This window comes from Delphinus delphis, chromosome 1 (assembly GCF_949987515.2).
Source record: "Delphinus delphis chromosome 1, mDelDel1.2, whole genome shotgun sequence".
Lineage (NCBI taxonomy): Eukaryota > Metazoa > Chordata > Mammalia > Artiodactyla > Delphinidae > Delphinus > Delphinus delphis.
The window spans coordinates 45,872,377-45,897,344 of record NC_082683.1 but is presented as its reverse complement, the minus strand read 5'-3'; the positions used below and the strand labels follow the sequence as shown (position 1 = coordinate 45,897,344).

The 24,968-nt window shown below is 37.4% G+C and overlaps 1 protein-coding gene across 2 annotated transcripts in view; it reads left to right on the top strand.

The window, feature by feature from the left end:
* The window catches only part of USP24 (ubiquitin specific peptidase 24), a 149,515-nt gene that overhangs the window by 19,745 nt on the left and 104,802 nt on the right, over positions 1-24,968 (top strand). Inside the window, exons 2-3 of one of the 2 annotated variants that reach the window (XM_060022669.2) lie at positions 21,355-21,517; positions 22,860-22,927. In XM_060022669.2, the coding sequence (XP_059878652.1) occupies positions 21,355-21,517; positions 22,860-22,927 (231 nt within the window). Of the gene's footprint in view, positions 1-21,351; positions 21,518-22,859; positions 22,928-24,968 lie in introns of both variants that reach the window. The other variant, XM_060022660.2, reaches the window with a different exon arrangement.

Sequence of the window (24,968 nt, the reverse complement as noted above, 5' to 3'; positions counted from 1 at the left end):
TTTTAAAAATCATGGAGAAATGATTTGGCATCAGTTTGGTATCTTCATTTTTCTGTACATTAATCAAACATTTGGAAGCTCTTTTGAGTACATTGTTGGCTAATAAAATAATTCAGTAATCTAATTTAGTTTTAACATAAACTTTAAGCAGTATTGGCAATCTTCTATGCCTTAAGTTTTCTTTATCTATATTTGTTGAGTTAGTGGGCAGACAGGAGCAGAGTTTCTCTCTGAACTCACAGGCAGTATTTACTCCAGTAGGTTTCACTTCTTTAAACAAAGAAGGCTTAAATTTTAATATGTCCTTATTGAGTTCAAGAGCAAAGGGTTTGTTGTCTTTTTTTAAACTTGAAGGTAGTTTTCTAAGTAAATAGTAAAATTCTGTTATTAACTTAAAAGCTTATGCAGTAATATTTTAAAGCCCAGTTGCAAGGGCTAAGTAAGTGATACTGTTTTGTGTACTCAGCCCTCAATTAAGTTATTGCCTGTACTGTATTTATGTTGGTTCATCTGCATTTTTCAAACAGGCAGATTTCTAGATATGGGTAGTGACATATATGAACACGTCTAATTGTAAATATAGAAGTTTTCATACAGAAAAATGTTTTTGTCAAAATAATTTAGATGTTAAATCTAAAGATCTTTGCTAAACTCTGAGGAGGTAGATTTACACTATATAGTGACAGCACTTATCAATTCCATGAAAAACTTTATTTCCAATAATTAAAAGTACTAAGCCCTTTTATGAGCAAACAGTAAGCCTTATTCTGAACAATTTGCCAATAATGAAGTTATAATCACAACTATATGAATTCCTAGCATGTTTATGACATTAACCAATATTATGGGAGTTGCAGAGGTCTTGTTTATATTTTAATTTGTATTTATGAGCATAAATAAAGTTACTTATTTAGAAACTAGCCTAAATTATGTTTCCAGCAATTGTTTTGATTCTAATCTTTAAATGGCTAATTCAGGAGTCATAATTTAGGACATTAACTCATTTATTATTTTTCTTGGATGACCGAATACACAGGATTCAGTGTTACTAGAAATTTTTCAGGTTAAAAGTGACATTCAAGAATTGTCTGTGAGCTCATTTCTCTTCTGCCTTAGTGACAGAATTGTGCATCTCTAACATGCTAAATTTACATAAATATTGTAAAATATTTTCAAAACTTAGGTATCTTTAAATTTTAAATGAAATTGGTAGACTGTCATAATAAAAAGACATTGCCTCAAATAGTCAAAAAACCTGAAAATGTTGAAGTTTTATTACTTAATATACTTGAAAAATAAAGTAATTCCAGTTCCCTCTGTAACCCTCTGCCTGTAATACTGTTTCCCTTAAACTTCAACTGTTCACATGCATGCACAGCATCACCCACGGCCTGGCTTGGATCCATCCCTTCTCTTTGTTCACGTTGTCCTGTACTCTAAAGACAAGAATTGTGTCTTTATCTCCGTCACCAACACCAAGTACCTTGTCTGGAACATGGTGAGCTTTTGATAAGTGTATTTCTCATCAATTTAGAATCATTGGTTGTTAACGGTTACTTGGGTATCAGTTGGATTTGGCATCTAATGAGAAAATAGTATATTACCTTCCAAAATTCTTATTAAAAGCCTTATACCTTATGTCTATCGGGAGCTATTTTGCAATAGGATGATTCTGAGCAGCTTTGCATGTGTTCTCTTGCTCAATATGTAATTTTTGCCAAGGACGGGCTCTACTCAAAATGATGACTCAGAATATTAAACCGACCTAAATATGGGTTCATGTCACTATTTCCTGCTCTCTTGTGATTCCCTATCTCTTTTGTGTTGGTAGTACCCTCCTCAAAATGAAACGCTGCTGTGTTGTCATTTGTTAACCCTAATGTACACCATGTATGTTCCCCCCCTTTTCAAGACCAAGAATGTTAACTGCTTAGGAGGCAACATGAGATTTTAGGTCTCAAATATATTATTTTTTAGATTTCTGTTTAAAAACTGACTACTAGGCATATATATCATTTTTATCATAGATCATTAGGTACAACTCTGTGTTTTGAAATTCTTAGATACAAGATTTTATACTCACTGATGTTTAATAACTATAATCTTTGAACTCATATTTGTTAATCAAGTTTTTAAAATAGCAGTTTTATTGAGACATAATTCACATGCCCTGAAGTTTACCCTTTTAAAGTGTTCATTCATAGTTGTGCAGCCATCACCACTCCTTAATTTTGGAATATTTTCGTATCACCCCCGAAAGAAAGCTTGTATGTGTTTTTAACAGTCACTGTCCTTTTCTCCCTCTTCCCATCCTCTGGCAGCCACTAATCTACTCTTTATGTCTGTGGATTGCTTATTCTAGATATTTCATATAAATGGAACCATGTAATACGTTGCCTTTTATGTCTGGCTTCTTTCACTTAGCATAATGTTTTTGAAGTTCATTTATGTTGTAGCATGAATCAGTATTTCGTTCATTTTTAGGGCTAAAAAATATTCCACTGTATGGATATACTATATTCATCCATCAGTTTTGATGAACCTTTGGGTTTTTACCACTTTTTGACTTATTAAAAACAATGCTGCTGTGAACACATGTACAAGTTTTTATGTGGAAATATATTTCTCTTGGTGTATCTCATAGGTGTATCTGCAAATAGCATTGCTATGTCCTACAGTAACTATGATTAACTTTTGAGGAACTGCCAAATTGTCTTGCAAAGAGGCTGCACCATTTTATTTATTTATTTTTAAAATAAATTTATTTATTTATTTGTTTTTATTTTTGGATGTGTTGGGTCCTCGTTGCTGCACACGGGCTTTCTCTAGTTGCGGCGAGCAGGGACTCCTCTTCGTTGTGGTGCGCGGGCTCCTCATTGTCGTGGCTTCTCTTGTTGCGGAGCATGGGCTCTAGGTGTGCAGGCTTCAGTAGTTGTGGCGCGTGGTCTCAGTAGTTGTGGCTTGCAGGCTCTCGAGCGCAGGCTCAGTAGTTGTGGCAAATGGGCTTAGTGGCTCTTAATTTTATTTTAAGATTGTTCATTGTTAGTATATAGAAATACAGTTGAATTTTAGATATTGATATTTTATTTGCAACCTTGCTGAACTCAATTATTAGTTCTAGTAGTTTCTTTTTTTCATGAATTCCTTAGAATTTTCTATATACAAGATCATGTCATCAGTGAATAGGCATAGTTTTACTTCATCCTTTTCAATCTGAATGAATGCCTTTTATTTCTTATTTTGCCTAATTGCTCTGGCTAGACACTCTGGTACAATGTTGAATGGAAGCTGAAGAACAGACATCCTTGTTTATGATTTTAGAGGAAAGCATTCAGTCTTTCATAGTTAAGTATGATGTTAATTGTAGGTTTTTTGTAGATGCTTTTCATCAAGTTGAGGAAATTCCCTTTTATTTATTTGTTGATTTTTTTCTGTTATTGTTATGACAAGGTGTTGGTTTTCGTGAATATTTTTTCTGCATCTATTGAAATAATTGTGTGTTTTTTATCCTTTATTCGATTACTGTTTATAGCATTGTATTGATTGACTTTTGTATGCTGAATCAACCTTGTATGCATACTTGGTCATGGTACAATCCTTTTTATATATTGCTGGATTCAGTTTGCTAGCTTATTAAGGATTTTCGTGTTTATATTCATAGGGATGTTGGTCTGTAGTTCTGTTTATTTTTCTTGGGATATCTTTGTCCATTTTTTTAAGCTGTGGTAAACGCACAACATAAAATTTACCATTTTAACCATTTTTCTGTTGTTGTTGTTGAGGATGAAATGTAAGATCATTTTATTTCTTCACATTTCTGCTCTTATAAGAGTCATCTAAAGTGAGTATTTCTACAAGTCTCTGTTCTGACCAGGGCATGTATTCTGGATAATGTCTCTATACATATATCCACTATATGGTTGTATAACTTACTGTTGATTTAGCATTTATTTAAATGTAAACAATAAAGTACTTTAAATTGTTATAGACAAAAGAAAATCAATAAGTAATCACCAAAGAAGAATATCTGTTCTACTCCCTGAAACAATACATTATCTATTAAATGTATTTATGTTAGAAATCGAAAACTTGAGATGCTCTGTCTCTTCAAAGCTTCCTGTAAAATAAATGTATTAAATTCTTACTTATGTTTCCCAACACATGTGTATGCTCACATACAGATGCACATACAACATACAGATGCAATACAAACATTCAATAAGTAAAGGGAAAAATCACCTAAATAATCACATAAGAAAGATCTTTTTAAAGCCCTCAGAATTGTACTATCACTATACAGGTTTGTGATTTGTTAAAAATAGATCTAAACTTTTACACCAAGTAAGCAAGATAACTTCATGATCAGTCTTCAGAATAGTTCTTAGAATTTAAAAATTTCCTATAAATAAAATGACTTACAGATCCATTTTAACCATTTTTAAGTATACAATTCTGTGCATTAAGTACATTGACATTGTTTTGCAACCATCACCCCGTCCATCTCCAGAACTTTTTCATCTTCCCAAATTGGAACTATGTACTCATTAAACAATAACTCCTCATTCTCCCTTGCCCCCAGCCCTTGGCAACCACCCTTCTATTTTCTGTCTCCATGAATATGGCTATTCTAGGTACCTCATATAAGTGGAATCATATAATGTTCGTTCTTTTGTGACTAGCATATTTCACTTTAGCATAATGTCTTCAAGGTTCATGCATATTGTAGCATGCATGTATTAGAATTTCCTTCCTCTTATTAAGGGTGGAATCATTTTTGGTTGTATGTGTATACCACATTTTGTTTATCCATTCATTGATGGACACTTAGGTTGTTTCCTCCTTTTAGCTATTGTGAATAATGCTGCTATAAGTATAAACACGGGTGTACAAATATTTGTTCACGTCCCTTCTTTCAGTTCTTTTGGATATATACCCCAAAGAAGAATTGCCGGATCAAGTGGTAATTTTATGTTTAATTGTTTGAGGAACTACCATACTGTTTTTCACTGTGGCTGTACCATTTTGTATTCCCATCAGCAATGCACAGGGTTTCCAGTTTTCCTACATTCTTGTCAACACTTGTTATTTTCTGTGTTTTTAATAGTAGCCATCCTAATGGATGTGGAATGTTTTTGTCTGGTTTTAATGTCAGGGTAATACTGATCTCATAAAATAAGGTGGTAAGTATCCTCTCCTTTTTTTTTTTTTCTTTTTTTCTGGAGGTGGGTGGGTCAGGGGGAAGAGTGTGTAGGATTGATGTTAATTCTTTAAATGTTTGGTGGAATTCACTAGTAATGGCATCTGGTCGTGGCTTTGTGGGAAGCTTTTGATTACAACATTCTCTTTATTTTGTATAGGTCTATTCATATTTTCTGTTTCTGCTTGAGTCAGTTTTGGTGGTTTATGTCTTTTAGGAATTTGTCCATTTCATCTAGATTATCTAATTTGTTGGCATAGGGTCATCAGTAGCATTCCTTATAATCATTTTTATTTCTATAAGGTCAGAATTGATACCCTCTCTTTTATTACTGATCTTAGTGATTTGAGTCTTCTCTCTTTTTTTCTTGGTTAGTCTAGCTGAAGATTTGTCCATTTTGTTGATATTTTCAAAGAACCAACTTTTGGTTTTGTTTATTGTCTCTTGTTTTTCTGTTCTCTCTTTCATTTATTTCCACTCTAATCTTTATTATTTCCTTCCTTCTGCTTGCTTTGGGTTTAGCTTACTCTTCTTTTTCTAGTTTTGTAAGGTGCATGGTTATGTTATTGATTTGAGATCTTTTTTCTTTTTAAAAAATATTTCCTTCCAATCACTGCATCTTATAAGTTATATTGTATTTTTATTTTCATTCATCTTAAAGCATTTTCTAATTGCCTTATGATTTCTTTTTTGGCCCATCAGTTGTTTAGGAGTATATTATTTAATTTTCACGTATTTTTGGATTTCCCAATTTTCCTTCTGCTCCTGATTTCTAATTTCATTCCATTGTGGTCACAGAACATACCTCGTATGATTTTAATCCCTACAAATTGATTGAGGCTTGTTTTATAACCTAACGTGTGCTCTGTCCTGGAGAATGTTTCATGTGCACTTGAGAAGAATGTATATTCTGCTGTTATGGGGTGGAACGTTCTATAAATGTCTTTTGTATACTTAGTCTGTGGTATTAATTCTTCTGTTTCCTCATTGACCTCTGCCTAGTTCTAGCTATTATTGAAAGTGAAACTCTCCAACTATTCTTGTTGAATTGTGTATTTCTCTTTAGTTCTGTCAGTTTTTGCTTCCTGTACTTTGGGTCTCTGCCATTAGATGCATATTTGTTTAGAACTGCTATGTCTTTCTGATGGATAAGCCCTTTATCATTAAAAAAAATCCTTCCTTATCTCTAGTAATAAATTTTCACATGACTTCTACTTTTTTCTGATATTAGTGTAGCCACTCCAGCTCTCCTTTGGTTACTGTTTTCATAGTATATCTTTTTCCATTCTTTTATTTTATCTTCCTTTTTTTTTGACTTTTTTATCATTACGAAGTATCCCTCCTTGTCTCTAGTACTGTATTTCTTGTCTTAACATCTACAGGCATACCTCGGAGATATTGTGGGTTCAATTCCACACCACCGCAGCAAAGTGAATGTTGCAATAAACGGACTCACATGAAGTTTTTGATTTCCCAGTACATATAAAAGATATGTTTACACTATACTGTAGTCAGTAAATGTACAACAGCATTATGTCTAAAAAAATATACATACCTCAACTCTAAAATACATTATTGCTAGAAAACACTAACCATCACCTGAGCCTTCAGCGAGTTGGGATCTTTTTGCTGGTGGAGGTCTTGCCTTGATGTTGATGGCTGCTGACTGATGAGGGTGGTGGTTGCTGAAGGTAGGGGTGGCCGTGGCAATTTCTTAAAATACGACAATGAAGTTTGCTGCATCAGTTGACCCTTCCTTTCATGAATGATTTCTCTGTAGTGTGCAGTGCTGTTTGATAGCATTTTACTAACAGAACTTCTTTCAAAATTGGAGGCAAACCTCTCAAACCCTGCCACTGCCTTATCAACGAAGTTTATGTAATATTCTGAATCCTTTGTTGACATTTCAACAATCTTCACAGCATCTTTGCGAGGAGCAGATTCCATCTCACGAAACTACTCTCTTTGCTCCTCCCTAAGAAGTAACTCCTTATCTGTTCAAGTTTTGTCATGAGATGCAGCAATTCAGTCACATCTTCAGGCTCCACTTCTAGTTATCTTGCTATTTCTTTTTTTTTTTTTAATTTATTTATTTTTTGGCTGCTTTGGGTCTTTGTTGCTGTGTGCAGGCTTTCTCTAGTTGTGGTGAGCGGGGGCTACTCTTTGTTGCGGCGCGCGGGCTTCTCATTGCGGTGGCCTCTCTTGTTGCGGAGCACAGGCTCTAGGGCATGCAGGCTTCAGTAGTTGTGGCACGCGGGCTCAGTAGTTGTGGCTTGTAGGCTCGAGAGTGCAGGCTCAGTAGTTGTGGCACACGGGCTTAGTGGCTCCGCGGCATGTGGGATCTTCCCGGACCAGGGCTGGAACCCGTGTCCCCTGCATTGGCAGGCGGATTCTTAACCACTGCGACACCAGGGAACTCCTCTCTTACTATTTCTACCACACCCGCAATGACTTCCTCCACTGAAGTCTTGAACCCCTCAAAGTCATCCACAACGGTTAAAATCAACTTCTTCCTAACGGCTGTTAATGTTGATATTTTGGCTTCTTCCCATGAATTATGAATGTTCTTAATGGCATCTAGAATGGTAAATCCTGCGCAGATCATTTTCAATGTATTTTGCCCAGCTCTATCAGAGGAATCACTATCTATGGCAGCTATAGCCTTACAAAATGTATTTCTTAAATAATAAGACATGAAAGTTAAAATTGCTTCTTGATCCATGGGCTGCAGAATGGATGCTGTATTCGCAGGCATGAAAACAACATTAATCTCATTGTACATCTCCATCAGAGAGCTCTTTGGTGACTAGGTGCATTGTCAGTAAGCAGTAATATTTTGAAAGGAATATTTTTTTTCTGAGTATTAGGTCTCAACAGTAAATTTAAAATATTCAGTAAACCATGTTGTTAACAGGTGTGCTGCATTCCAGGCTTTGTTGTTCCATTTGTAAGGCATAGGCAGAGTAGATTTAGCATAATTCTTAAGGGCCTTATGGTCTATGGAATGGTAAATGAGCACTGGCTTCTACTTCAAGTCACCAGCTTCAGTAGTCCCTCACAAGAGAGTCAGCTTGTCTTTTGGGGTTTTTTTTTGGGGGGGAGTGTTGTTTATTTCTTTAATTAACCATTAAAAAATTTTTTTAAGGTTACTTTCTATTTACAGTTATTACAAATTATTGGCTATATTCCCTGTGTTGTACAATGCATCTTTGAGCCAATCTTACACTTAATATTTTGTACCTCATCCTCCCCGACCCTTACATTCCTCCTCCCCCTGTCCCCACCACTGGTATACACGAGCTTGTTCTCTGTATCTGTGAGTCTGCTTGTCTTTTGGAGCTTTGAAGCCAGGCACTGACTTCTCCTCTCTACCTGTGCAAGTCCTAGATGTCCTCTTCTTCTAATATAAGGCTGTTTTGTCTATACTGAAAATCTGTTGTTGACTGTAGCCACCTTCTTTAATTACCTAATTAGATATTTTGGATAACTTGTTGGAGCTTATGCATCACCACTTGCTGCTTCACCTTTCACTTTTTTTTTTTAAACATCTTTGTTGGAGTATAATTGCTTTACATTGTTGTGTTAGTTTCTGCTTTATAACAAAGTGAATCAGCTATACATATACATATATCCCCATATTTCCTCCCTCTTGGCGTCTCCCTCCAACCCTCCCTATCCCACCCCTCTAGGTGGTCACAAAGCACCGAGCTGACCTCCCTGTGCTATGAAGCTGCTTCCCACTAGCTATCTATTTTACATTTGGTAGTGTATATATGTCCATGCCACTCTCTAACTTCTTCCCAGCTTACCCTTCCCCCTGCCTAGTCCTCAGGTCCATTCTCTACATCTGCATCTTTATTCCTGTCCTGCCCCGAGGTTCATTAGAACCATTTTTTTTTAGATTCCACATATATGTGTTAGCATATGGTATTTGTCTTTCTCTTTCTGACTTCACTCTGTATGACAGACTCTAGCTCCATCCACCTTACTACAAATAACTCAATTTCGTTTCCTTTTATGACTGAGTAATATTCCATTGTATGTATGTGCCACATCTTTATCCATTCATCTGTTGATGGACACTTAAGTTGCTTCCATGTCCTGCTATTGTAAATAGTGCTGCAATGAACATTGTGATACATGCCTCTTTTTGAATTACGGTTTTCTCAGGGTATATGCCCAGTAGTGATATTGCTGGGTCATATGGTAGTTCTATTTTTGGGTTTTTAAGGAGCCTCCATACTGTTCTCCATAGTGGCTGTATCAGTTACACTCCCACCAGCAGTGCAAGAGGGTTCCCTTTTCTCCACACCCTCTCCAGCATTTATTGTCTATAGGTTTTTTTGATGATGGCCATTCTGACCGGTGTGAGGTGATACCTCATTGTAGTTTTGATTTGCATTTCTCTACTGATTGGTGATGTTGAGCATCTTTTCATGTGTTTGTTTGCAATCTGTATGTATTCTTTGGAGAAATGTCTATTTAAGTCTTCCACCTGTTTTTTGATTGGGTTGTTTGCTTTTTTTGATATTGAGCTGCATGTTTGTTTTTTTGATATTGAGCTGCATGAGCTGTTTATATATTTTGGAGATTTATCCTTTGTCCGTTGATTCGTTTGCAAATATTTTCTCCCATTCTGAGGGTTGTCTTTTCGTGTTGTTTATAGTTTACTTTGCTGTGCAAAAGCTTTTAAGTTTCATCAGGTGCCATTTGTTTATTTTTGTTTTTATTTCCATTTCTCTAAGAGGTGGGTCAAAAGGGATCTTGCTGTGATTTATGTCATAGAGTGTTCTGCCTATTTTTTCCTCTAAGAGTTTTATAGTGTCCGGTCTTAAATTTAGGTCTCTAAATCCATTTTGAGTTTATCTTTGTATATGGTGTTAGAGAGTGTTCTAATTTCATTCTTTTACATGTAGCTGTCCAGTTTTCCCAGCACCACTTATTGAAGAGGATGTTTTTTCTCCATTGTATATCCTTGCGTCCTTTGTCATAGATTAGTTGACCATATGTACGTGGGTTTATCTCTGGGCTTTCTATCCTTTTGCATTGATCTATGTTTCTGTTTTTGTGCCAGTACCATACTGTCTTGATTACTGTAGCTTTGCAGTATAGTCTGAAGTCAGGGAGCCTGATTCCTCCAGCTCCGTTTTTCTTTCTCAAGATTGCTTTGGCTCTTTGGGGTCTTTTGTGTTTCCATACAAATTGTGAAATTTTTTGTTCTAGTTCTGTGAAAAATGCCATTGGTAGTTTGATACGGATTACATTGAATCTGTAGATTGCTTTGGGTAATATAGTTATTTTCACGATGTTGATTCTTCCAATCCAAGAACATGGTATATCTCTCCATCAGTTTGTATCATCTTTAATTTCTTTCATCAGTGTCTTACAGAATTCTGCATACAGGTCTTTTGTCTCCCTAGGTAGGTTTATTCCTAGGTGTTTTATTCTTTTTGTTGCAGTGGTAAATAGGAGTGTTTCCTTAATTTCTCTTTCATATTTTTCATCGTTGGTGTATAGGAATGCAAGACATTTCTGTGCATTAATTTTGTATCCTGCAACTTTTCCAAATTCATTGATTAGCTCTAGTAGTTTTCTGGTGGCATCTTTAGGATTCTCTATAGTATCATGTCATCTTCAAACAGTGACAGTTTTACTTCTTCTTTTCCAGTTTGTATTCCTTTTATTTCTTTTTCTTCTCTGATTGCCGTGGCTAGGACTTCCAAAACTATCTTGAATAACAGTGGGTGAGAGTGGACATCCTTGTCTTGTTCCTGATCTTAGAGGAAATGCTTTCAGTTTTTCACCATTGAGAATGATGTTTTCTGTGGATTTGTCGTATATGGCCTTTATTATGTTGAGGTAGGTTCTCTCTATGCCCACTTTCTGGAGAGTTTTTATCATAAATGGGTGTTGAATTTTGTTGAAATCTTTTTCTGTATCTATTGAGATAATCATATGGTTTTTATTCTTCAGTTTGTTAATATGGTGTATCACATTGGTTTGCAAACATTGAAGAACCCTTGCATCCCTGGGTTAAATCCCACTTGATCAGGTGTATGATCCTTTTAATGTGTTGTTGGATTCTGTTTGCTAGTATTTTGTTGAGGGTTTTTGCATCTATATTCATCAGTGCTATTGGTCTGTAATTTTCTTTTTTTTGTAGTATCTTTGTCTGGTTTTGGTATCAGGGTGAAGGCAGCCTCATAGAATGAGTTTGGGAGTGTTCTTTCGTCTGCAATTTTTGGGAAGAGTTTGAGAAGTATGGGTGTTAGCTCTTCTTAAATGTTTGATAGAATTCACCTGTGATGCCATCTGGTCCTGGACTTTTGTTTGTTGGAAGATTTTTAATCACAGTTTCAATTTCATTACTTGTGATTGGTCTTTTCCTAGTTTCTGTTTCTTCTTGGTTCAGTCTTGGAAGGTTATACCTTTCTAAGAATTTGTCCATTTCTTCCAGGTTGTCCATTTTATTGGCATAGAGTTGCTTGTAGTAGTCTCTTAGGATGCTTCGTATTTCTTGGTGTCTGTTGTAACTTCTCCTTTTTCATTTCTAATTTGATTGATTTGAGTTCTCTCCCTCTTTTTCTTGATGAGCCTGGCTAATGGTTTATCAATTTTGTTTATCTTCTCAAAGAACCAATTTTAGTTTTATTGATCTTTGCTATTGTTTCCTTCATTTCTTTTTCATTTATTTCTGATCTGATCATTATGACTTCTTTCTTTCTGCTAACTTTGGGTTTTGTTTGTTTTTCTTGCACTAGTTTCTTTAGGCGTAAGGTTAGATTGTTTATTTGAGATTTTTCGTTTCTTGAGGTAAGCTTATATTTCTGTAAACTTCCCTCTTAGAACTGCTTTTTCTGCATCCCATAGGTTTTGGATCGTCGTGTTTTTAATCAATTAATTTATTTTTTCTGTGTTGGGTCTTCGTTTCTGTGCGAGGGCTTTCTCTAGTTGTGGCAAGCGGGGGCCATGCTTCATCGTGCTGCGCGGGCCTCTCACTGTCGTGGACTCTCTTGTTGCGGAGCACAGGCTTCAGACGCGCAGGCTCAGTAGTTGTGGCTCATGGGCGTAGTTGCTCTGCAGCATGTGGGACCCTCCCAGACCAGGGCTCGAACCCGTGTCCCATACATTAGCAGGCAGATTCTCAACCACTGCGCCACCAGGGAAGCCCTGGATCGTCGTGTTTTTGTTGTAATTTGTCTCTAGCTATTTTTTGATTTCCTCTTTCTTCAGCGATCGCTAGGTTATTTAGTAACGTATTGTTTAGCCTCCATGTGTTTGGGCTTTTTATGTTTTTTTCCCTGTAATTGATTTCTAATCTCATAGTGTTGTGGTCAGAAAAGATGCTTGATATGATTTCAGTTTTCTTAAATTTACTGAGCCTTGATTTGTGACCCAAGATGTGATCTATCCTGGAGAATGTTCCGTGTGCACTTGAGAAGAAAGTGTGATGTGCTGTTTTGGCATGGAGTATCCTATAAGTATCAATTAAATCTTTCTTGTCTATTGTGTTATTTAACGTTCGTGTTTCCTTATTAATTTTCTGTTTGGATGATCTGTCCATTGGTGTCAGTGAGGTGTTAAAGTCCCCCACTATTATTGTGTTCCTGTCGATTTCCTCTTTTATAGCTATTAGCAGTTGACTTGTGTATTGAGGTGTTCCTATTTTGGGTGCATATATATTTATAGTTGTTATATCTTCTTCTTGGATTTATCCCTTGATCATTATGTAGTGTCCTTCTTTGTCTCTTGTAACATTCTTTATCTTAAAGTCTATTTTATGTGATATGAGTATTGCTACTCCAGCTTTCTTTTGATTTCCATTTGCATGGAATATCTTTTTCCATGCCCTCACTTTCAGTCTCTGTGTGTCCCTAGGTCAGAAGTGTGTCTCTTTTAGATAGCATATATATGGGTCTTGTTTTTGTATCCATTCAGTGAGCCTGTGTCTTTTGGTTGGAGCATTTAATCCATTCATGTTTAAGGTAATTATAGATATGTTTGTTCCTATGACCATTTTCTTAATTGTCATGGGTTTGTTTTTGTAGGTCGTTTTCTTCCACTTAGAGAAGTTCCTTTAGCATTTGTTGTAGAGCTGGTTTGGTGATGCTGAATTCTCTTAGCTTTTGCTTGTCTGTAAAGCTTCTGATTTCTCCGTTGCATCTGAATGAGATCCTTGCCGGGTAGAATAATGTTGGTTGTAGGCTCTTCCCTTTCATCACTTTAAATATATACTGCCACTCCCTTCTGGCTTGTAGAGTTTCTGCTGAGAAATCAGCTGTTAACCTTTCGGGAGTTCCCTTGTATGTTATTTGTTGCTTTCCCTTGCCGCTTGTAATATTTTTTCTTTGTGTTTAATTTTTGATAGTTTGATTAATATGTGTATTGGCATGTTTCCTCTTGAGTTTATCCTGTATGGGATTCTCTGTGCTTCCTGGACTTGATTGACTATTTCCTTTCTCATATTAGGGAAATTTTCAACTCTAATCTCTTCAAATATTTTCTCAGTCCCTTTCTTTTTCTTTTCTTCTTCTGGGAACCCTATAATGCAAATGTTGCTGCATTTAATTTTGTTCCCGAGGCCTCTGAGACTCTCCTCAATTCTTTTCATTCCTTTTTCTTTATTCTGTTCTGTGGCAGTTATTTCCACTATTTTATCTTCCAGGTCACTTACTGTTCTTCTGCCTCAGTTATTCTGCTATTGATTCCTTCTAGAGAATATTTAATTTCATTTACTGTGTTGTTTATCATTGTTTGCTCTTTAGTTCTTCTAGGTCCTTGTTAAACGTTTCTTGTATTTTCTCCATTCTATTTCCAAGATTTTGGATCATCTTTACTATCATTACTCTGAATTCTTTTCCCGGGAGACTGCCTATTTCCTCTGCATTTGTTTGGTCTGATGGGTTTTTACCTTGCTCCTTTATCTGCTGCATATTTCTCTGTCTTATCATTTTATTTTACTTACTGTGTTTGGGGTCTCCTTTTCTTATGCAGCGGGTTCGTAGTTCCCGTTGTTTTTGGTGTCTGGCCCCAGTGGGTGCGGTTGGTTCAGTGGTTTGTGAAGGCTTCCTGATGGAGGGGACTGGTGTTCCCTTGTTCTGGTGGGTGGGGCTGGATCTTGTCTTTCTGATGAGAACGACTGAGTCTGGTGGTGTGTTTTGGGGTGTCTATGAAATTAGTATTATTTTATGCAGGCTCTCTGCTAATGGTGGGTTTGTGTTCCTGTCTTGCTAGTTGTTTGGCATGGGGCATCCAGCACTGGAGCTTGTTGGCCGTTGGGTGCAGCTGGGTCTTAGTGTTGAGATGGAGGTCTCTGGGAGAGCTCTTGCTAATTGATACTGCGTGGGGCTGGGAGGTCTCTGTTGGTCCAATGTCCTGGAGTCAGCTCTCCCACCTCTGGGGCTCAGGCTGTACCCCCGGCCGGAGCAGCAAGACCCTGTCAGCCACTTGGCTCAGAAGAAAAGAAAGAAAAATAATAATAATATATTTTAAAAATAATAAAGAAAAAAATAATAAAATAAAAGAAATAATAAAATAAATAAATTTTTTAAAAAAAGAAGAGAGCAACCAAACCAATAAACAAATCTACCAGTCATAAGAAGTACTAAAAACTAAACTAAGATTAGCATAAAAATCAGAAACAAATCAGTCACAGACAGCAAACCCCATGTCTACAGTTGCTCCCAGAGTCCACTGCCTCTATTTTGGGAACATTTGTTCAGGTATTCATGTATTGCACAGATGCAGGGTTCATCAAGTTGATTGTGAAGATTTAATCCACTGCTCCTGAGGCTACACAGAAAAATTACCCTTTCTCTTCTTTGTTCACACAGCTCCTGGGGTTCAGCTTTGGTTTTGGCCCCATCTCTGCGTGTAAGTCACCCTCAGGTGTCTGTTCCCCACCCAGACAGGAGGGGGTTAAAGCAGTGGCTGATTGTGGCTCTCTTGCTCTCGCAGGCCGCTGAGAGCGAAGCGTATGGTAGTCGTAATTGGAATGCAGGGCAGGCCTGCGGCGGCAGAGGCATGACATTGCAACAGCGTGAGGCATGCCTTGTGTTCTCCCGGGGAAGTTGTCCATGGATCTCGGGACCCTGACAGTGGCGTGCTGCACAGGCTCCCTGGGGTGGTGGGGTGTGGATAGTGACCTGTGCTTGCACACAGGATTCTTGGTGGCAGCAGCAGCAGTGTTACCATTTCACGCTTGTCTCTGTTGCCTGAGCTGATTAGCCACGCCTTGTGCCCGTCTCTGGAGCTCGCTTAGGCGGTACTCTGCTTTCTGTGGGCACACGGGGAAGGAATCCCCTCTCCTCGCGCGCCCTGAAACAATGGCCTCTTGCCTCTTTGGCAGCTCCAGACCTTTTCCTGGACTCCCTCCCGGCTAGCCATGGCGCACTAGCCCCCTAAAGGCTGTGTTCACGCAGCCAACCCCAGTCCTCTCCCTGCGCTCCAACCGAAGCCCGAGCCTCAGCTCCCAGCCCCCGCCTGCCCCGGCGGGTGAGCAGACAAGCCTCTCGGGCTGGTGAGTGCCGGTTGGCACCAATCCTCTGTGCAGGAATCTCTCCGCTTTGCCCTCCGCACCCCTGTGGCTGCGCTCTCCTCCATGACTCCGAAGCTTCCTCCCTCTGCCACCCGCAGTCTCCGCCCGCGAAGGGGCTTCCTAGTGTGTGGAAACCTTTCCTCCTTCACAGCTCCCTCCCACTGGTGCAGGTCCCGTCCCTATTCTTTTGTCTCTATTTTTTCTTTTTTTTTTTTTGCCCTACCCAGGTATGTGGGGATTTTCTTTCCTTTTGGGAAGCCTGAGGTCTTCTGCCAGCGTTCAGTAGGTGTTCTGTAGGAGATGTTCCACATGTAGATATATTTTTCATGTATTTGTGGGCAGGAAGGTGGTCTCCATGTCTTACTCCTCTGCCATCTTGAAGGTTCCCCTGTCACCTTTCACTTTTTTTTTTTTTTTTTTTTTGTGGTACGCGGGCCTCTCACTGCTGTGGCCTCTCCCGTTGTGGAGCGTAGGCTCCAGACGAACAGCCTCAGTGGCCATGGCTCATGGCCCAGCCGCTCCGTGGCATGTGGAATCTTCCCGGACCGGGGCACGAACCCGTGTCCCCTGCATTGGCAGGTGGACTCTCAACCACTGCGCCACCAGGGAAGCCCACCTTTCACTTTTATGTTATGAAGATATGCCTTCTTTCCTTCAGCCTCATGAAGCAGCCTGTGTTAGCTTCAAACTTCTTCTGCAGCTTCCTTATCTCTCTCAGTCTTCACAGAATTGAAGAGAGTTAGGGCTTTGCTCTAGGTTAGACTTTGGCTTAAGGGAATGTTGTGGCTGGTTTAATCTTCTACCCAGACCACTAAAACTTTCTCCATATAGCAATAAGCCTGTTTTGCTTTCTTATCATTTGTTTGTTCAGTGAGTAGCAGTTTTAATTTCTTTCAAGAAGATTTCCTTTGCATTCACAACTTAGCTAACAGTTTGGTGCAAGACACCTACCTAGCTTTTGGCCTGTCTCAGCTTTCATCATGCCTTCCTCACTAAGCTTAATCGTTTCTAGCTTTTGATTTAAAGTGAGAGACATGCTACTTACTCTTCCTTTCACTTGAACACGTGGAGGCCATTGTAGGGCTATTAATTGGCTTAATTTTAATACTGTTGTGTCTCAGGGAGTAGGGAGACCTGAGGAAGGGAGAGAGACCGGAAACAGCCATTTGGTGGAGTGGTCAGAACACAGACATTTATTGATTAAGTTTGCTATGTTATACAGACACAATTCTTGGTGCCCCAAAACAATATAAATAGTAACATCTAAGATCACTTATCACAGATCACCATAACAAATGTAATAATAATGAGAAAGTTTGTAATATTGTGGGAATTACCAAAATGCAACTCATAGACATGAAGTGAGCAAATGCTGTTGGAAAAAGTGTTGATAGACTTGCTGGATGCAGGGTTGCCACAAACCTTCAATTAGTAAAAAATGCAACATCTGCGAAGCACCGCAAAACAAAGCACTATAAATCAAGGTATGCCTGTATTCTGTTTGTTACTAATATAGCCACTCCGCCACCTTTACGTGTGCATGATATATCTTTTTCCACCCTTTTATTTCAACCTCTTTATGTCTTTTAATCTAGAGGGTATCTGTTGTAGACAGTTGGATCACTTCTTAAAAATTCATTCTGAAAATCTCTGCCTTTTGGTTAGAGCATTTAGTCCACTTTCATTCCATATGTTTCTGATAGTTATAATTTAATATAATTATTTGATAAAACAAGATTTACATCTGCCATCTTGCTGTTTGTCTTCTATGTTTTATGCCTTTTAATTCTCTAATCGTCCATTACTCCTCTGTTTCGTATTAAGTATACTTTCCAGTGTACAATTTTAATTCCCTTGTTTTTTCTTTCACTGTGTAATTTTTAAAGCTATTTTATTAGTGGTTGCCCTGTAGATTACAATTAACATCCTGATCTATAGCACTGTAATTCAAATTAATACCAACTTAATTTCAATAGTGTACAAAACATTCTTCCAATATAACTCTGTTCTCCACCCCCGCCCTTTTGTGCTATTATTGTCACATGGGTCACATCTGTATTCATTATAAGCCCATTAACATGGTTTTGTAACTATTGCTTTGTGCATCTGTCTTTTAAATCAGATAGGAAAAGAAATACTGCATTAATACTGTCTTTAATAACAGAATTATGAAAGGCCATGGAGGTGATGAGAATGAGGTTAATTCCACATTTGTGAATTTTTAAGAAAAAAATCTGTTAAAAAAAAGCTTTTACTGGAAAAATATTTATTAAAATGTCAGTGTGATTAATTTATAAGTGGTGAAATTAACGGTGGGTTTTATTTTTTGCTATTCATATTTTCTACAATGAACATGTATTACTTATTTGGTAATTTAAGACAAAAACAAAGGTATTTAGAAACCAAATTATGTTACCAAGTGGAATGGGATTCTTAAGTAAAACATACTCAGTATAATTTAACGGTTTTTTTTTTTTTTACCGCTATAGGTGAGTCCCTACCTCTCTAATTCATTAGGTTCTTCAAAAATCTATGTTTTTATATATTTATTTTACTAAATTATTTTAATTTTGAAATAATTCCAGGTTTACAAAAACGTTGCAAGAATAGCGCAAAACTATTTTTGCAACTTTTCTGTAAATGTCAAATTATTTATATAACCTTTATATAAATTTGAAATTTTTATATAAACTTTATTCAGATTCTTCAGATGTTAACATTTTATCACATTCTCTTTATTCTTCTTTTTTTCTCTAAATATGAATATCCATGTATGTATAATGTGCACGTGTATGTAAAAGTATGTGTGTGTTTTGTTGTTGTTTTCTCTGAAATGTTTGAGAATAAATTAAAGACATGATATCCCTTTACCCTTAAATACTTCAGTGTGTATTTCTTACAAATGAGGATATTCTCTTATGTAACCTCAGTATATTATCAAAATCGGGAACATTGATCCAGTACTAAAGTCCTTTGAAGCCAAGAAGTAAAATTAAACAAATAAAAATTCCTGGTTCAAGATCTAATCCAGGATCCCATGCTGCATTTAGTTGTTATGTTTGTCCAGTCTTCCTCAATCTTTCCTGACTTTGACATTTTTGAAGAATACAGGCTATTTTTTAGGTTGTTTCTCATTTTGGGTTTCATCATGACTAGAGACAGGATGCATTTTTGGCAGGACTGTCACAGAAATGATGTTGTGCCCTTTACAGTGCGTCCATTCAGGAGGCACACGATGTTTGTGTCATTACTGATGATGTTAAAGGTCTCCCCCCACCCCCACCCAAGGAAGCTCTTAGCTTGGGGCAGGTTTTGTTTGTCGGCTTCTAAACAATAGCGATTTATTTCTCGTGGTTCTTGAGGCTGGAAGTCCAAGATCAGGGTACCAGCATGGTTGCATTCTAGTGAGGGTCCTCCTCTGGGTCACAGGCTGGCGTCTTCTTGTTGTGTGGAGAGCAGAGAGGGGATGCAGGCTCTCCTGTGACTCTCACAAGGGCAATAATCCCATTTGGAGGCTCTTGGTTTTCATAGCTGCTAAGTACATTTAATGATTTCATACATGATTTGATCTATTAACTCCCTGTGGAAATTAATGGTAGATATTTCATAGTAATGACATATTCCCATCATACAACTGAATTCTATTTTTATATGCCTTATTCTACTTTGAGCCTAGGTTCATAAATTTAAGCATTTAACAAATGTACAATTTTGAGACTATCTTAAAATCTTTACATTTTGATTCTCCTCAGTTCCTTTAGGTAAAGTGGTTTATTTACAGAACTTATTAATTAAAAATATTTCTGAGGGCTTCCCTGGTGGCACAGTGGTTGAGAGTCCGCCTGCCGATGCAGGGGACACGGGTTCGTGCCCCGGTCCGGGAAGATCCCACATGCCACGGAGCGGCTAGGCCTGTGAGCCATGGCCGCTGAGCCTGCGTGTCCGGAGCCTGTGCTCCGCAACGGGAGAGGCCACAACAGTGAGAGGCCTGTGTACCGCAAAAAAAAAAAAAAAAAAAAAAAAAATTCTGAAAGTATTGTGTTTAAAAACTGAATTATCCCCAAACATTATGACTCTAAATTTACTTCATCCACCATCCCTCACTCTTCACCCCCAATTATATTGTCTTCTACTCCATTTTAAATTTTTATTACCTTCCTGTTTTTTGTCTCCTTTTCATCCCAATTTAGCCATGAACCTGAAAAAAAATGTGTTGCATTCCTTTAGATATCATTCATGTGGGGTTGAAATTTGTTTTTCAGTGTGTTTTTAAATCATTTCTGCTTTATATTTATGGTCTTTTCCTTCATTGAGGCTAAAGGTGATTTTTTTTTAATGGAACTGTTTTATTTTGTAATGATCAGATTATAGAGTGGGTTGTGAAAATGGTTAGGTTTTCAAAGGAGCCAGGTGTTAGGCCATTTGGGAGGAGAGGTTCCATTTGATTTATTACAGATTACTATAGCGAGGACTGATGGAAAGTTTGGCAGTTACCCCACTGATAGTTGAAACTTTGCATGAATTATTTTTCTATTTAAAAATACGTTTTAAATACCTACTTTGTGTTAGGCACTAGGTTTTAGAGATATAGAAGTGGTCAGAAACAGTCCTCGTCCTTGTGGCTCGCTTGGTCTAGTGGGGGCAAACAGAGTAAATCACAAATAAATGTAAAATTATATCTGTGAGTTGTGTTATGAAGGAGAAGTTCGGGATGGTAGGGGTATAAAATAATTAAAGGAATTTGACAATGTTTAGAAGTTCTGGAAAGGTTTTTCTCTGAAAGAGTTTAGAGGGTTTAAGAGTTAAGTAGGTTAAAGAGGGCAGAAGGCTGAGTTCAGGAATAGCGGCATCCCTGTGGAGATGGACAGAAGTAGATGGATTTGAGAGAAATATAGGAGGTCTGATCACTTAGTCTTAGGGGTGGAGATGGGAGAATAGGGTTTTAAGAATGTGTCTTGATTTCTGGCTATGCTGCCAAATGAATGTGGTGCCATTCACTGAGCAGAGAAAAGAGAGCCTAGCACTGAGGTTTGAGAAACTCCAGTGTTTGATGGCTAGGAAGGGGAGGATGTACCAGAAGAGGAGACAGAAGGAACCACCCTAACCCAGACCCCAGAGGAGAACAGGGAAGCATGTTATCCTGGGAGGTAAGGGGAGGGAATCTAGCATACCGAGAAGAGGAAGCAGGCAGAAGGTCAGATATTCCTGAAAAGTAAGATAAGGACTGAAACATGTCCACTGGATTGAATGATGTAGCATTCAGTGTGGTGACCTTAACAGTTGCCACTTTGGGAGAGCGTGAGAAAAGGGGCTGTAGGTGAAGGTAGATTTGATATTTATAACAAGAGATTAAGAGAGTTCATTTGTGAAGAATGAGATGAGCTCACCTTCTGAGAGAGTTGGGATGCCACATTGATAAAAGCTGAGAATATTTCAGATAGTCTTGGTGAAAGATGTGATTACGAGAAAGAAATGTGGAATCCACAATCTTGGAATTAATGGCTACCAGTGATTAAGGAGCTGCTTTGTGTTAAATCGAAAAATTTTTAAGTAGTCACTAATTATTTGTGTGTATCTGTGTTTTTTTTTTTTTTAAACCATAATCCCTCTTTGTCAGAAGAATGATGAAAACGGAAACTGCTCAGGGGAAGGAATTGAATTCCCTACAACAAATTTATATGAACTGGAAAGCCGCGTTTTGACGGATCACTGGTCCATACCTTACAAGCGGGAAGAGTCACTAGGCAAATGCCTGTTGGCGTCTACCTACCTAGCAAGACTTGGTAAGTTCATACTTCAGGACACAGGAGGAGTTTTCGTTTTTTGGGGTTTTTTTTTTTTTGATAGGAGGCTTGACTTTCATCTTAGCTCCTGTCATTGGCCATCTGTATTATCTTAGATCATTTACTGTCTTAGTCTTTGTTTATTCCCTGTGGAGTAAAAGCGTTGAATTAAATCAGCTATTTTCTTCTAACTCCAATAGAGTGTAAGAGTGTTTAAAATATAATTGAAAAGCCTTACGGAAATTGAAATTAACTTTTCCACAGAAACTTGGAGCACTTTAGATTAAGGCTTAATGCAGTGGCGTTTTGTTTTTTTTAAAGAAAAGAAAGTAATGTTTATTTAATATTTTATGCTTATTAAGTTCTTGGCACTATCTTAAGTGCTTTACAGATATTAAACGAATAGAGTAATAAAATATCACTAGGTTAGAGAATAAGTTTCAACATAAGGAAGCATCTATATTATAAATATATTAAAGAGAGAATAATAATTTATTTTTCATATTGAATTCATTTGTAAAATAAGATGAATTGAGCCAGTGTTTTGCAAATTTTTTTTTCTCATTAGAAGTGCATAGTTTACCATTGTGATTAAATACAAGGCACATCAAAAGGAAATATTTTGACTAGCTTCCATGATGCGTTTATGACTGGCTTCTCAGCAGCAACATTTATTGAGTGCCTGAGAGGATGCCGGTATTATGCTAAGTGGTAGGACTGAAAAAAGAAAATGTGCTCGACAGTGTCTCCACTGATAAGCAAAATCTGTCATTGAGTTTTTCTTTTAAGTGTATTCCGAAGGATAATTTTACAGTGGATTCATTCATTCATTTAGCAAGTATTTATCACTTACTCTATGCCAGGCACAGTTCTGTGCATTTTATTGCACAGAGTTCAATTTGTTTTGGGCAAGAGAGTGATTTTGGCATTTATTGAGAATATATGTGTTTTTAAAAGAAATGTTTAGGAAGACAGTAATGGCTGATAAGTAGCTGCTGGTGGTGTTTGTTCTATTAGCTATTTAGTCAGATCATTGAAAGTTACTCTGATATGGAAACATGAGTTCAAGCATTTCAGTTCTAATTAGTATTTACTTATTATACTATTAATAAGTGTATATTAATAATAAATATAAATGGATATATTATGCTATTAATAATTTAATACTGTTACTTTCTCAGCCTATTCCTTTATCAGAATGTATGTCTTCTGCTTTTAATAATTCCTTAAGAGTCAAGGTTTCTGTAATAAGTTCCATATGTATGAGCTTGGAATGATATATATGATTTCTGCAACTACCTAAAATCTAAATAAGGCATATTGTTTCATTTATTTTACAAAGGTCTTTCTGAGTCTGATGAGAATTGTAAAAGATTTATGGATAGGTGTATGCCTGAAGCATTTAAAAAGGTAAGAAAAATGTGCTGTGCTGATTTTTTTTTTTTTTTTTTTTTGGTGGGGGTGAAGGTGAATAGGCTTTTTGCTTTAGTTTTAGTTTTTTAACATGTGAGCCCAGTTTATGAATCCTGTACAACTGAGGAATGCTCAAAAATGAAAAACGTAGCCCTGAATATGGGGCTCAGGAATGATTTATTTCTTCTATATTTAATTGTTTGCATGTCTTTGGTCAAATATAACTTTTACTTCCTTCTATTTAACTGCTAAAGAATAGGTGAAGACTTACACTAGGAAATTAGAAATCTTACTAAACTAAGGATTGTAGCACTTAGAAAGATGATATTTATTTATCAAAATATAGGCCGTTTTGTACATACTATTCTACTGAGACAGAAGCAGACGTTTAAACTATAGAAAGTTTAACTGGATTGAGTATTGTATCTGGCAAAACGGCATGTGGATGGCAGCATCTCTGTTGGAGCTAGACTGATATGCTTGCCCCCATTATGGCCACATCTCTTATAAAGCAATTTTTCTTAACAGTGAGAATAGAAGATCACAGGACTTCTGTTTCTGAAAGCATTCTAACTCAGCATGGTTCCCTATTCAGGACTTGAGTCCTGAATCCTCCAAGAGCAGGGACGATGTCACAGGCACTGTTGTTTTCCCCAGCATATAGCCAGTGCCTAGTGCAGAGAAAGAGCTCAGTAAATCTTTGTTGAATGAATAAATGAGTCTCCTGCTGTCTCATGCTTCTGGGTTTTGACATCCATTTTTTGTCTCATATGCAAGTAAGATACTACAACTACAGGTGATGAAGTTTGTATTTATTATAAAACCCAGTAAAATAAACTTCATTTGCAAACTGTTATTTCCATCTGCGTCTTGACAGACAGAATCTCCCTTGATTCAAGACTGAAGACAGAACAAAATTAATTTTAGGAACAAAAATAGCTTCATCTTTGAAAAAAGGGAGAAATCTTTTAAAATTGTCATTTAGGCAGGGATTATAGAGAATCAAGATTTTTCTTCATTTTGGATGAATTCATCTACCATTTTGTAGTTTTAACTTTTAAGAATTTTGTTAAGAATTATAGTATCTTTTTAAAAAAATACCAGCACTTTTATAATGTAACATATTGTGACACCTATCATAATGTATGCATAAATTTGCAGAGAAAGAAAATTCAAGTTTATTCAGAGTCATGGAAAAGGGTTTATTCGTGTAAGGAGGGATCTTTAGGTTGATGATCTTCAGATTCAGAGAGCCCTGGGTCAAGTCAGTCCAGCAGCAAGTTGCATATTTGGAGTGTAATACTCTAACTCTGTACAGAGATGCTTCAGAGGACTGTTTTATTTTATGCCCTCAGCTGTTCGTAATAGTATAATAAATGGTCAAGCGGTTGTTGGGGTTTTTTTTCCTATAAAACTATGAGCACAAAGGTACCTTGCATTATGTTTAATGTCATTCAATTCTTACAGTTTAGAGCTATTAAAAAGATTCCTCTAAACTAGAAGGGCTACAGAATTCTGTGTGCCTTTAGATTTGTGTTTCCTGGTATGATGGCTCTCTCCCTACCTTCCCTGGGCTTTTCTCACAAGCTGCCCTTTTTAAAAAAAAAAAAAAAGAAGTAAGAGTACAAATAATAAGCAATTGTGTGAATAAGGTGCACAAAAGGAGCTTTATTGTAATTTCTACTTTCTTCACCTTTCACTTTCAGGCCAGCCTGGATTCCTTTTTTTTTTTTTTGGCTGCGTTGGGTCTTTGTTGGTGCACGCGGGTTTTCTCTAGTTGCGGCGAGCAAGGGCTACTCTTCATTGCGGTGTGCAGGCTTCTCATTACAGTGGCTTCTCCTGTTGTGGAGCGTGGGCTCTAGGCGCGCGGGCTTCAGTAGTTGTGGCATCCGGGCTCAGTAGTTGTGGCTTGTGGGCTCTAGAGCTCAGGCTCAGTAGTTGTGGCACATGGGCTTAGTTGCTCCGCAGCATGTAGGATCTTCCCAGACCAGGGCTCGAACCCGTGTCCCCTGTGTTGGCAGGCAGATTCCTAACCACT